The 14145-nt window shown below is 54.0% G+C and overlaps 1 protein-coding gene across 9 annotated transcripts in view; it reads right to left on the bottom strand.

The window, feature by feature from the left end:
- The window catches only part of PHACTR4 (phosphatase and actin regulator 4), a 61067-nt gene that overhangs the window by 24881 nt on the left and 22041 nt on the right, over positions 1-14145 (bottom strand). The window contains exons 2-4 of one of the 9 annotated variants that reach the window (XM_084300678.1): positions 13344-13390; positions 11732-11802; positions 11180-11283 (exon numbers count right to left, since the gene is read on the bottom strand). Coding sequence is in view for 2 of the 9 variants with exons in the window: in XM_084300677.1 (XP_084156803.1) it covers positions 13344-13359 (16 nt within the window). In the remaining 7 variants the exon portion in view is untranslated. Of the gene's footprint in view, positions 1-11179; positions 11284-11731; positions 11803-12488; positions 12847-12898; positions 12919-12956; positions 13009-13343; positions 13391-14145 lie in introns of those variants that run through there. The other 8 variants (XM_084300679.1, XM_084300682.1, XM_084300681.1 and 5 more) reach the window with 8 other exon arrangements.

Here is a 14145-nt window from a genome sequence, read left to right as displayed (position 1 = left end):
TAATAAAGCCGCTGCTGTTGGCATCTCGGCTCACACCGACGTGAAACGCCGCATTCATCCGCGGTGACTCAGACGTTTGTGCTCCGTGATTCAGCCGTGGGGACATGAGAAAGGACTCCTGAGCCATCCCCTCCCCGCAGAGCGGGCTGCGCCCAGCCGGCGATACTGGGCGTCCTCCTCCTGCCCAGGAAGGCCGGGGCTCCGTCCTCGACAAAAACGCACCCGCCTGACGCACGCGTACAAGCCCATGGCAACATTTTACCAGGGTTGAAATGAGAAAAAAAAGGTGGTAACAGCACTAATCAGGACAGACTCTGCCGCAATTCCTTTGCTAGCAATCCTCAGTGCCTTCAACAGAATAGGGAGAGCATAAAAAAAACCTACAGCAGCTCTGGCTGCCTACAAAACTGCCCATTTTGGGCTCGGAAGGAGCACGTGGAAGTTATTCATGACAGCAGCAGCCCAGCACGAGGAAGCCGGGCAGTCCATCTGGGAGGTCGTGAGCCGACACGCCGTGACGCTCTTCCTTCCCCCGGCGCGGCACCACGAGCCAGCCCCAGACCCGGCGTGGAAACGGAAAGCAGTTTATTTATAAGGCAGCTGGCACCGCATTGTTCGGGCTGGTTCGGATGAGAGCGCGGTGAGGTAAGCGCTCCCGAACCGCGTGATTTCCTCGGTGCTTCCCGTGACATTTCCAAGCGGGAAACTCCCATTTCCCAGAGCATTCCAGTCCCCACCAGTCCGCCCAGTCCGGGACATGGCGGTGCCGCGGTGGGGAGCCCAGATGTCGAGGGGGGCCGAGCACGGCTGGAGGCTCGGCCTCACCAAGAGGAAGGAAAAGCAAAGCAGAGCGCACACCACTGGGAAGTCTCACGGTCAAAGAGGGTGGCCAGGAGGAAAGGAGCTGCTTAACTAGAGGCCCAAGCAAAAGGAGGCCGTGCAGAGGGTTTCGGGGCCGGGTTTGAGGCCACGATACCCCGTAAATTGGTTTCCCAGCAGAGGAAACGCAGCTTTCACCGAGAGCCATTTCAGCCGGCGCTGAAACCACATCACCTGCAGCGCCTCCTCGCCCCTCGCTGCCACCGCTCACCGCGCAGGAGGGAGATTTTCCTGTTTGCAGGTGAGGGCAGGCGAAGGAATGCAGTCCTGGAAATTAAAGATTCGGTCACATCGTGGCTGGGTCGGTGGCTGCGGTGACTCACGGCTGTGCCAGCTTCAGGCCAGGGAACCTCCAGTGCCGCCAGGCTGCTCGCTGCAGCACCTCGGAGCGGCGTCACGGCCACACTGGGCAGGAGCCAAAGGAAGCACAGAGCCAGGCTGCATTCCAGCAGAGCATCAGGCAGCAGCAAAGCAACAGCATATTCCCAACAGCGAGGCACTCGGCGGCAGGATGCCCATCTGTCACTCCCAGCTACATTATTAGGAAAACATTAAGCAAAAGCGCGGGGAAAATTACATTAATTATTCCATTGTTGGGGGAAGAGACAAACACGACGTTCGGCTTGGCTCTTCTTACACCTATTTAGAACTGCCCCCAGACAACAGAACTGGGGTATTCAGAGGAGAACCTAGAACCTAAGGCTGCAAAATGCTGGAGGTAAGGAACAAGGAGACGAGCAGAGCTCCAGCACAAGCCAACCAAACGTCCCCCTCCTCTCCAGCCCCGAGCAGGCACTGGTTTGGGACCGGCACAGCACAAGCACTCGGTGCCCTTCCTTTGGGTGCCCCGCTCCCAAATACCTGGCAGCTTTAAACAGACACGATTGAAATAACCGAGCCCTTCAGCAGCGAGGTCTGTCCTTCTGTGCCACCTGTAAAAGGGTGGGAGAAGCTCCTAAAGCACCACAGGGAGGCTGCAAATTCACAGCAAGAACGACCCCTGCTCTGATTCATCCAGCTCATGGTCCCACCTCTCTCTTCCTATCTCTAATCCTCCAGGACTGCAGACTCCCCAGAGCTGAAAGCCTCCCTGCCCACGCGCTCGCCAGGACGAAGGGCAGGATGAGCTCTATAGAAGCAGTTTCCTCCTTTTTAACATTTCACAAAAATCTCAGCGAGCGCACGTGCTCCTCATTCCAAAACCCAAAAGTGCAGCAGCACATCTCAGGGTTTTCTCCACCACCTCCAAGGGCCCATTGCAGAGAAGCCCCATTACCCTTTGACACCTAGAGCGCCTCAGTCCCCGGTTACATTTTTTTTTTTCCAAATTCCTGCACAAAGCCAGCCAGTGCCAGGGCATCCTACCATCCTTCCCTCGCTTGGCTCCGGCCAGGGGGACGCACAAAAGCGCCTTGGTTTAGCTTTTTGGGGAACACCCAACTTCCACCGCACCTGCTCTGCTTTAATTATTGACTAGGCTAGAAGCTGCTCATTAAGATGCAAGGCGAGCTTGGCACACAATCTCAGCTTCTGATCATCTCCAGCAGATACGCTTGGAAGAGAAACCCAAGCTCCCTGCCACGGCGCAGCGTTTAAAAGGAGCGGCAGCAGCTCTGGCTCCAGCCCCTTAAATTTCACCACAAAATGCTTTTTTTTGCACCCGTGCGCCTCAGACCCGGTGGAAAGTTTGCAGTTTTTAAACCACAGCTTCAGCATCGCACACCAACACCGGGCTTTCAAAGCTTCCTCCAAGCGCGGTGCGTTTCCAGCACCACTTGGAGCAGCGCGGACCCAGCAGGTAATTACAGGTTTGACCTCCGTCTTGCACAAATATGCCTCCTGAAACAATGCGAATAAATATTTGCTCAATACGAGCAGACAGCTCCGAGAGGAACCATTCCAGTTTATCAACTTTGTGATTCATGTTGATACAAGCTTTATTCTCTATTTAAGGAACCAGATAAGGCTTAGGAAGTTCATCTAGCCAAATACGTTTCGTGGAGCCACCGGGGACCACCCCGGGCAGTGGCACGGCCAGCCCACGGGTCCCACCCAGCAGCGAGCCTCAGCCTCTGCTCTCCTGATATTTGCTGTTGCTCAACCTCCAAGGTGTCCCCGGGCAGCAGCAGGGTGAGAGATTGACACGGGCAGAGCGAGAGATGGCTGCTGGCGTGGCCAAAGCAGAGCTTGGGGTTGGGATGGGGACCGTCCCCTTCCTTACCCTTTTTGAGCCCCCGATTTTGCTTGGGAGAGAATTGTGAAAGGCTCGGAGGAGCAGGAGCCGAATGTGAGCTCTGTACTCCCCAAACCCCATCCCTTGCCTTCATACAGCGCCCTCCTAACCACCCAAAAAAGGTCCCCTGAAAGCAAAACGGGGCAGGTGCCTGTGGCAGGAGCAGAGGCGACCACGGCCGGCAGGGAGCTTAGGGCACCCGCTGCCCCCAGCCCCGTCCCCACACCGAACGGCGCCTGAGCCGTGCCTGACTCACGGGCTGCAGAGACAATGCCACGGCCATTGTTTACCGCGTCAAGGACGTTCCGTATAATTAAAGGAAATGTCACAAGATGAGATAACGCCGACGGGTCGGGAGGCGCAGCTCGTGGTAGCCTCGCAAGAAGCTGTCTCTCCCAGAGGCCGTTTCCAGCCTGGCACAGCCCCCACAGCCCTTCAGGACCGGCTTTGGGACCACCAGCAGCCGTGAGCTCCGCGAGGGCCAGCTGCTCCAATATTTGCTCACCCCCTCAGACAAATTTTGCAGCACAAGAGCTACCGCACGCTACTATTTCAGGTATGTAAGCCAACAAGCCTACAGCCAACCCTGGCAGGCTCACACGAGCTGTACTCACACCTCCAGCCCCCAAAAGTCAGCGGGCTACGCAGCGCAGCCGACCCACCTGGCTCCTGCCCACGGCAGCCCTGGCAAACCTCACGGCTGTGTCAGACACCTTGAGATGAGCTGGGATTGAAGAATGCAGCCCTACAGGCACTGCTGAGCGGGGGGAAGACCCCACGGGTGAGCATCGAGCATCGGTGTGAAATCCCCAGCACGGCATCCGAAGAGCTCCCTCCTGGAAACGCCTAGCACGAGAGCAGCAGCGCCAAGATGTGAGTTCAGGGCTTCAGCTCGCGGGGAGAGTCGCTGAGAATTAATTACCTTTAGAGGGTCCGAAAGCTACTGAGGAAAACAGGCACTTTTCAGTTCACTAACCCTGAGGATCTGCACTTCCCATCGAAAGCTCCTCAAAGGTGCACAAACGAGGCTGAAAACCACGGCTCCAGTAAGCACACTGCTCAAACTGTACTTACAGCCAGGATGCATTAGAGAAGACATTCAAATGTGTACACAAAATTTTGGGTGTGCAAATGTGAACACCAAACCCTTTCTCCGTGCCCTTTCATCCCTCCTTCCAAAGCAGTCCTCAGAACAAACCCTCACCTTTTTCAAGGGAGGAGAAAAAAGCCTCCAAAAAAAATCTGTGGTTCTGACAGATTCGGATCAGCTTTAGCAAAAAAAGAAGAATAAATCAACATGGGAAATTAAAAGGTGAGTGACTCTTATTAATGGAACTTTCCCACATTTATGGAAATTCCTGGTTTGCCATGAAGTCACCTGCTCACTTAGTGGATATTGTAGGAAAAACACTTCTTGACTCTAGTGATGGTCACCACGTTTTGCTCTGCTGCAGCCACGGACTTGACCTGGCAGCGACTGTCCCATTGCTCCCGCTGGTGACAAACCCTGCCTAAAACTCAGGCCACCAAACCTTGGAGGTCCGTGGGGCCAGCAGGAAAGCATCACGTCCGTAATGAACCTCAGCAAACCCTGGGATGTGCAGCAGGGCTTTTCTCCTCTCCTCCCTGCTGGATCATCTCTGTTCTTGTCTCGCTCCCGACATCGGCCAAGCAGCAATGTCTCAGACTGATGGCTGGAAGAACACCCTCGAGACAATGATTTGAAAATGCCACCGGCTGCTTTTGCCTAGAACAACTGCCACAGGCTATCGGGGATGCAGGATGATGCTCTCAAACCAGAGCTGATGGCTCTCGGAGCATACGATGGCTCGGGAGCAGTCTGCAGCACGGGAGCTCACCGACAGCGTGATGAAGGAGGGCTCAGTTCACACTCGTCCTTGCTCTTCAGCTCTTTTCCTAGGCTTTTAGTTAGGGTTGAACTCAAGGGATCTTTGCTGCGGAGGAAGGAATCGCTTCACAAGGCAATGGGGGTGCTCTTTATCAAAATAATTCTATAAAAAAATCCATCAGTATCAGGAAACAGTGCCCCAGACACCATCCCCCAAAACTACCTGCAGGGAGACTGATGGGTACCGTAACCCAAGCAGGAAAATAAGAAAAAACCCTGAACAGACAGGGAATGTCAAGGGTGCCAGACTCACTAGAATAATCCCATTACAGAGTTATCCAGAGCAAGCAGTTTCCTCAATGTTTGCAAGATAACAGGATTAACTTCATGTTCAACATCATTTCAGCCTAATAATTGCAGAATCACTCCTAAGGCCCAAATGTCACTGATTCAACAGGGGATTCCCATCAACCCTCCCCACCAGCCCCAGCTTTGAAAGGCCGTTCATTAGCGTCAGCATCTTAAGTTAATTACTTTGAGAGATTTTCCTTTCCTCCCCAAAGCCAACCGTAACTTAACCCCTGCAGTACGCAGTGCCCGGGCAGAACAAAATCCTGCGTTCCTATAGGAAGGAGCAGCATTTACCTCGCTGGGCACCACTAAAGTCTCTGAGATTTAATGCTAAAATCAAAGGGGTTGGGGGCAGCTGAACCCCAGTGTGAGTCCTGGGGGGCTGGCTGCAGGGCCCCAGCTCCCAGGCAGGCACCGAGGCTGACCCCAAAGGATGTCTTCCCCGAAGGCAATCGGGGGATCATGATTAGGGGATCACCACCAGGTCTGCAGAGCTTGGCTTCCTCGCCAAGGCGTGCTGTGCCCTAGGAGCCCAGGGAGACACAACACAAACAGCACGCAGAGCGGCTCCTAGCCCACAGCGGAGAGGCCTTGGTTTTCTACAGGATTTGGAGCACAAACCCCTGAAATCCCACCTTTCCCCAGCACGGGGGTGGCTCGTTTCAACACGCTGTACCCATTAAGCCTCCCTTTATCCTTCCATCCCTCTCCCGAAGCGCTCAGCGTGCCACCGAGCCACCCAGGGCTCCCAGCAGCTTGCCCCAGGGCAACCCCCAGGACCCCTCCCCAAGCACGGAGCTCCACAGGGCCCAGGAGTGCCCTCTCCAACCCCCCCCCAAGCACAGAGCTCCGCTGAACCCTGAGGTGCCCCCCAGGACCCCTGCAGAGCTCCGCAGCACCCTGGTGCTGCCCCAAACCCCCCAGCACGGAGCTCTGAAGCCTCGGGGTGCCCCCCAGGACCCCCAAAACCCAGCACCGAGCCCCCAAGACCCCCCCCACGCCCCCAGCCCAGAGCTCTACATGGCCCTGGGGCTCTCCAAATCCCCCCAGTGCAGAGCTCCACAGTCTCAGGGTGCCCCCCAAGATCCCCTCCCCAGCTCGGAGCCCCACGGGTGCCCGGAGTGCCCCCAAATCCCCCATGGGAGGGCCCTGGGGTGCCCCCCAAGCGCCCCCCCCAGCCCGGAGCTCCGCGGCCCCAGTCACGATCGCCCCCTGGTGGCCGCGCCCGGCTCGGCACCGGCAGCAGCCGGGGGGCTTCGGGGGGCGCCGGGGGGCTTCGGGCACCGCCCCGGCCTCCTTCCAGGTCCTCAGGGCACTTTTTATGCCAGTTCCAGCCCAGTTTGAACGGCTCGAGGGGAATTAGGGCCTTTCCTATTGTTTTTAAAGCGCAGAGGAGTACAAAGGCAGCATGACCCTGATGGTTCAGTCCTTTAGAAACCCTAAAACCAACACTTCTTAAAGCAGGGCAGAACCAGGCTAATCCCCTAATTTATCCCCTAATTTAATCCCCTAATAATTTCCCTAAGCACCCCTCAAGCTGACCACGCCGTGCTCATCACTGGTCGCACCACAGCCGGCTCGGTCCCACGCCTGCAGGAAAAACACAGCAGGCAGTGAGCGGGGTTTTTGATGCATTCAAGCGTTTTTGGGAAAAAAAAAAGGCACCTTTAGAAACGAGAGCTGGGGTAAAAGCAGCAATAAGGCAGTGCTGGTGACGTGCGAGTGTTCAACCCAAGCCGCTGGCTCAGCCAAAACCCTTTACAGCTCACAGGGGCAGCAGCACCACCGAGAGCTGGTGTTTGGGGTTTTTGCCAAGCCAGCTTTGCCATTCAGCACAGACACACTGCTGCTGTGCGACCCAAGAGAAACAGTAATAATAAAAATCACTTCATTTAAACTAAACCCACTTACCTCTGGTTCCAGGCAGGCTTCTCCTATCCCCAGCCCCAATAAAATCCGCCACTGAAGTCTCCCGAGGACTCGGGGAAAACAATGTTCCAGAGGGCAAGGTGAATTTAAGGTCCAGGCTGAAAATGACAGCTAGAAACTCTCGCAATCTAACACTTCTGCTCGGTGCCCTACTTACCGAACCACAATGCCTCCACATTCACTACTTCACAGCGAGTCGGCCTGAATCACCCGGAGGATTGATTACATGCCCTACAAGGCCTTATCTCTTAATGCCAGGAGTAAAACTACTCAGCTCCATCGCAGAGCACTCCAGCGGGTCCAGCATCTCTCCCCCAGCACCAGCTTTCGCCCCTATTTGCTCCAGCCAGCCCTTAAACCAAAGCATCTCCCTCCCAGCACATCCGCAGCTTGGACCCCAAACCACAAAACCACCAGAATTAATGCTGCTTTCCTCCAGGCAGAGCTATCTGCAGAAGCCACGTGCCCGTTTACTACAGCAGCTTTAGAAGCCACTTGAAATGGGGTGCCAGAGTTACAAGATCTCCAGACGGTCAGCAAAAAATCTGTGAAACTCTTGGCTTGGAGTCACAGAGAGATGAGGCAAGAGTTTGGGCTCCTCTGATTGCTCAGAGGGGGAATTTCTGGGCATTTTTTTAAATCTATTATTATTATTAATAATAATTTTTAAGTGCCAAGCCAACCAGGAGAGGGATAGCTGATCTGAATCACTTGCACACGCAGGAGGCAGAACAGCAGCAGCACGGCACGCATTGCCCCGGGCACCCTGACAGCACTCAGCACCTGATTTGCACCGAGAGCAGGAATGTCCATTGCAAATTCAAGAACAAAAGGCTGTCAGGATCGCATCCCAAAGGATTTTCCTAACGTGTCAAGTGCACTCCTTACTTAGGATAATGCTCTCGGGTAGGTTAGAGAGTGTGCTGGACTGCACCTTGCTTACAAGTCCAGTGGTCTCCAGTAAGACCAGTGCAGCCCTCCGGTACCTCTGGCTGAGGACCTGCAGGACTCTGCCTTCCTCGCAGTGCTGCAGCACAGCCTCCTTCTGCAGCAGTTAGCATTTAATCTTGTTTCATCTCAGCTGCTCTGGCTCTTCTGTGGTACTGCACAAGACAGTTACGTCGCTGTATATGTAATTTGTAGGATCTCATGAGGGAATTACAGCTCACGCATCCTCCTGGAAGAAAACCTGCTCTTTTGCTGTGAAACAGACATTGCAAAGACGTTTCCACTGGCTAGTTGGCATTAACTGGTTTTCTCTGGCAGTCCTCAGAGCTCTGGCAGGGAAGCACTCACACTGCCACGCTCTGTGCTCGACTCTGCAGATAGAAACCAGGAAAAAAAACAAACGCTGCCTCCAGCAGCCTGGTTTAAACGAAGAACCACGTCACCAAATCACTTCAGTTCAAGACAAAAACGCACATTTGACAAATTTTTCCCTAAATACTACCAAGCAGCTAGTTAAACGCCTGTCCTGGTGGCAGCCTCGAAGCAGCTCGGCTCCAGCTGAGGCTTTGTCACTACGAGGGGATTCGCACCCAGCCGGTCCCCAGCACTGCCCCGAATCCTGCAGAGGCTGCAAAGGGGCTCCGAGTGCCCTGCCTGCCCCCACACGGACTGTTCCCTTCTGGAGAGGCACCCAAGGGACCGGGGTGAGCGCCCTGGAGCTCTGAAGCCTTGAAACAGAAATGGGGCTGTGGGTTTAGGGCCTGTCCCATGCAGGCAGCTCCACCTGCAGCTGGCAAAGTCCTCACCTCCGCTGCCAGCCGCTGATCTGCACCGGAGTCACCAGGTGGGGACTCACGCTCACGCTCTCTCTCCCTGGCTTCAAACTGAGCCCACAAGGAAAACATTTTCCGTCCCAGCAGCCACTCCCTCGGCTGTGCTGCTAAAAACAAAAGGCTTCATCAACAAAGGAACGGCGAGGAGCACGCCGCTTGGCGGACACCTTTGGTGCAGAAGCAGAAAACTGGTTTCCCCGAGCAGGTTTTTTCCTGAGCAGGTTTTGTTTTCCCTTAGCACACTTTGCCAGGCTGAAGCCTTCTGCTCACTCCCACCAGGAGGAGATGCCCAGCTCCTGGGGTCACGGAAAAGCAGCAGCAGGGAACCCACACATCCCAGGTATGAGAGCAAAGGGTTATTTTGGATCCCAGTGCAGCAGGCTGCTGGAAGCTGGTGCTTCAAATGTCTTGGGACAGGCTCCCACCTTGACCAAAGCATCCATCACTTCTGAGCATCACAGGCAGCAGAGCCAGAACCTGATCGGGCGATGCAGCCCCGGGATGGCTTGATGCTTGGTTTTGATCTCAGCTTCCTCTGACACAGCTGTGTTGCCAGAATTTGGCAGCAGTGGATGCACCCTGCTACAAAGCACCGCTTCCGCAGGGATGCTTTGGATCAGAAGCAATCTAAAAACCTGCTCCCCACGCACGTGCCACGATCACGCACTCGTTTCCATCAGGGCTTTGAACCTCAGCGTCCGATGGCGCTGCTCTCGTTTTTAGGGATAAAAATGGGAATTGGGAAGCCAGCCACGCTTTCTGCCAGGACCAAGCAGCAAAGTTAGTGCAATAGAAATATTCACATTTCGAGCCCCTTCCTTTCCTCGGGCTATATTTGGAGTCTGAGTGTCCAAAAGTAGCAGATTCGTGTCACACTGGTTTCCTTATGAGGCACGTAGCCCAGAAGCCAGCTTAGACGCTAAAACAAATTACTTCTTTGTTTGCACAGAGGTTAAGGACTTGAAGAGCATTCCCTATTTTTAGTAGGAAAAGAATTGGGAGAAAGTAGCACAGCATGAGATAGGGTGATGAAAGTCAACCTCGAATAAAGAAATAACTGCAGAAGATTCTTCAGGCATCCATAAATTTACTGTCTCAAGTGTTGTTCTGTAATAGAAGCAGCTTTGGGCAGGAGCCCATGGGTGCAGAAGGCTGCTCCACTGCTTCCCAGGACTCCTCACAGCTGTCCCACACAGATTCAGACCCTTTAGGGAACCTACCACGAGGTTTATCCCAATACCCACAACGTCTGCAGCCACAAGCAGAGATTTTCAAGGGAGCACTGGACTACAGGAGCCAAAAGGACCCAAGAGCAGAAGCTTCCTATGGCAAAAGGCAGCACTGTGCTCCCTGATGGCAACTGGGGAATGCTCAGCTCAGACACCACGAGTGAGCTGCAGGCCCCTCTCCTCATCAGGTCGCTCCAACACCTCTGCTTTCGAGGAACCACGGGCATAAGGTGAGGCTCATCCCACCAGGCACAAAGTTTCCACTTCAAAATTTGCTTTCTAAGGTCTCCCGACTTACAGGCAGATGGGATGCTGGCTCTGATGATCCCTGCACTAAGAAAAAGGCTGAAGCTTAGTTCACGGCAGCCTAAGAGGAGAGCGGTCTCCAGGAGGGGTCTGGGCAGCGTGGGCAGTGAATGCAACACGCTCCGAAAATAGAGTGTGATCCTTCACCCTCAGCACTCCGACAGGAAGGATCTGATCGGGGTGCAATGTTCCAGGGCTATTTCCCTTCAGCAGATCACTCGCGTAGGTGGGACCTCAGCAAGAGGAGAAACGGCCGACACACAGCATCTGTTCAGGACTCATTTATTCCTCTCGCCAGCCTCCGTCCTCCCACCGCCCGCAGGGCTGGGGGCAGCACGCTGCCCCGCTGTGCCCCCACTCCCCGCTGCCACCACCTCCCCGCTCCCACCACCCCAACATTTCCTCTGCCTCCAGCGGGCTCACGGCACTGCTTGGTAGCTGGAGGCTCAGGCTGATAACCTGCTGCAACTCCAGTCCTTTATGTATTCTCTAAGCCAGTGCCAGTCACACAGGCACAGCCGACAGCAAAGTCATTTCATTTTGCTTAGCGCAGCACGAGAGACAAACTCGGCCGCCTGATGCTGCCCTGGCTGCACAACGCATGCACATCCACATCACTGACCTGGTAGCTTAAACTACAGGCAGCTGCTCAGGGCCACGGCCCAAGGCTTGCAAGAAGTTCCTGTACGTTCTTCTCTTCTCTCTGCTTGGAAAAGCAGCCCGTGGCTGGGTTGAGAGCAAATTTTTAAGTTGCATACCTGCTCTAAAATAACCGTGTATAAACAAGCTCTGAAACTTCACTGCAGCTGCCTGGAGACCATGCTCCTACTAGTCTTTGGGGATGAGCATGAATTAAAATCTGAAGACAACAGCAAATTTCGTTTTTAATTAGCCAGGGCAGCCAGCCAAGGAGGAGCTCCCCCACCCACCCATGGCTAGTGAAGCCTGACAGCTAAAAAGGATTTATGCTCGACTGTGCAGTCCCAGTGGCCATTTGAAGCGCACCAGCTCTGAACACGCGCCAATGCAGTTAAAACAAAAGCCAGCCATGCAGCATTGTGAGTGCAGTTAATATACAACCAGGGAAGGACAGCCATACATCAAAAAGCACCAGGCTTTGAAGGAACAAAGGGCACGGACTTGAGCGCAGCTCCTGCACGCAGCTCCGCCTTACCTCATCTCCAGCCTCAGTGCCCGGAACAAGCCAGGAGTCCTGAGCTTAGCAGCACCTGGAGAATGAGCATCCTTAAAAGCAAAGTAATTTTAAAAAAAAATAGTAATAAGAGACCCATCTGTTTATATTGCCTTTAACGCGGGGCTCGGAGCTCCCAGCGCTATCACCACCAAGCTCCACAGCCAGCTGTGCGAGGTGTCTGTGCATGCAAAGACCAGCACAGATGCTCCATCCTCAACCCTCACAGCTGAATTCAGAGGGAGAGGGGAGGCAGCTCTTCTTCAGCTGGCACAATGTGAACAGGACATGAAGCCTTTCTCATCCCAGTCCACCAGCGCTGCTCAAATCAGGAGCCAGAGCTCCCAGGAACCTCGAGAGGCTCCAAGCCCACGTCCTGGGGTTGAGCAGGGAGCTGTCATCTCCGCAGCCACTGCTTCGGCTGCCAGCACCGCGTTCCCTTCACCCACCTCCCCCAGAAAGGCAGCAGCTGGGCTTAGTTTGCCACAAGCAAACCGTACGGGAAAGCAATCACCACAAATTGAATGTGCACCTTCCAGGCTAACAATTAGAGGCCGCAGCAGCAATTCCTGCCACCAGGATTATAAGCCTGACGTGTTTTTATGCACATGCACTTGGCTCGGAGCTGTTGTGCGAGTCAAAACCGAGCCTCCAGCGGACAGGCTGGTAGATCTGCCAGACCGAGCACACCACGCTGCTGACGAGTACATCGATTCTCACGTTTCAAGGATGGTATCACCTGACTGCAGAGGAGTCATCTAGAAATAGCAGCTGTGGTCACGCAGCTGCACTTCCTCACAAGTCGGGGAGGTTTCACCCACTGCCCCAACGTGGTCCACAAGATGCGAGGTTAACATGCTTCATGGAGACCGGCTTCCCGCGGGGCAGGCAAGAGCTTTCATGCAAATCCCACGTCAATGGCAGAGGAAAAAAAGGCTGGATAGCCAGTGCCTTCCACCACCACGTTAGCCAAACAGTTGGAAAAGTCACTGAAGCATCCTTTAAGCCAGAACTCCACCAGTTTTAGTTGCAACCGAATGCTTGCATCAGTTAAACCTCACAGCAAGGAGTCTGCTTGCCTCAGGTCGAATAGTAGGCAGTGCCTAAAGCGAGAGCTTTAAAGCCAAATTTTAATTAAAAAAATCTCACATCTTCTGCAAGACAGAGCAGCCTAGGGAAATAAAATCAGAAAGAAATCAGGAACTACCATGAGCTGATCCTTCCTTCTGGCTTGCCACGTGCCTCGCTCAAATCACAGACCAGCTCAGAACTCCTAGCCTCCTGCCTATTCAGAAAGGGGATGCTGTTTGTTTTCAAGAGCTTGGGATATTCAAGAAACTTGTATTCCAGCTTTCACAGATGGGAGATTTCAAAAAAGATCTTCCAGATGTACAGTACGCAGCTTTGGTCGGTTCTGATCCGCACCATCACTGCAGTAGAGCTGCAACTGATGCATCTGCCAAACGATCTCATTTTCTACTCATCTACATTTGAATTAAAGGCATGAAGTTTAAAATAACAAGGTTCATTACAGTACTGAGCAGACGAAGAAAGAACAGGTCAACAACCGATGGTAAAGCACCGAAGTACTCACCGGTGTTCTCTTCCATTCCTCTTGCTCACTAGCTGTCTGAGCAATTCCTGCAAAAACAGGAAACAAAATTGAGACAAATTAAATTTCCAAGCGTGACCAAAGCCTGGGTTTCATTTCACTTCCCTACCAGCTCTGCTCAGCCCGCACTAACTGACATGCAGAGAACCCAGAGCAGGAATCCTGCCCCAGCAACCTAGGAACAAGAGCGTGGTGCCTTCACCCCTCTGTGAAGACGTCAGCAGCCTCTGAGCACTTCTGTGGTCAATGAGAAAGAAAAGCGAAACAAAGTCAAGGTGTGACAACTGCAAAGCATCAAACCTTCCCTCCCAGGGAAAAAAAAATAAAAAAATCACATGTGCCTCCTCGAAAGGACATGTGCTTCCCGTAAAAGGGAACAGCTAATGCTTATCTAGCAAAGACAGCACGGCACGTGCACGGAAGTATTGCAGAGCTCACGTAATGTCAAGACAGATCTGATTGTACTGGGGAGAGAGGACAAGAAGGAGGAAGCAGGGCTAGCAGCAAGCCCAGCTTTTCTTTGGAGAAACTTCTGAAATGAGGTGCAAGAGGAACTCGTTTCGGGGAAATCAGGAGACATCTCGATTCTGACGTACACGTGCGGCACCATAAAAACAGGCTGAGCACTCCAGAAAGGGGGAGCTCCCATCCTGAGGAGCCCACAACCAGCTGAGCTCCCAGCACGTGCTGGCTCCCACGGCGGCGGTGGCCCTGCTGGAGGTGCCTCTGAGCAAGCCATCGCCAGCAGGGCTTTGGGGCTTCGCTCTGCTCAGCTGCGTGGGCG

This window comes from Netta rufina (genome assembly GCF_964035555.1).
Source record: "Netta rufina genome assembly, chromosome: 23".
Lineage (NCBI taxonomy): Eukaryota > Metazoa > Chordata > Aves > Anseriformes > Anatidae > Netta > Netta rufina.
The sequence above is the reverse complement of the archived record's forward strand: the minus strand, read 5'-3'. Positions and strand labels throughout refer to the sequence as shown.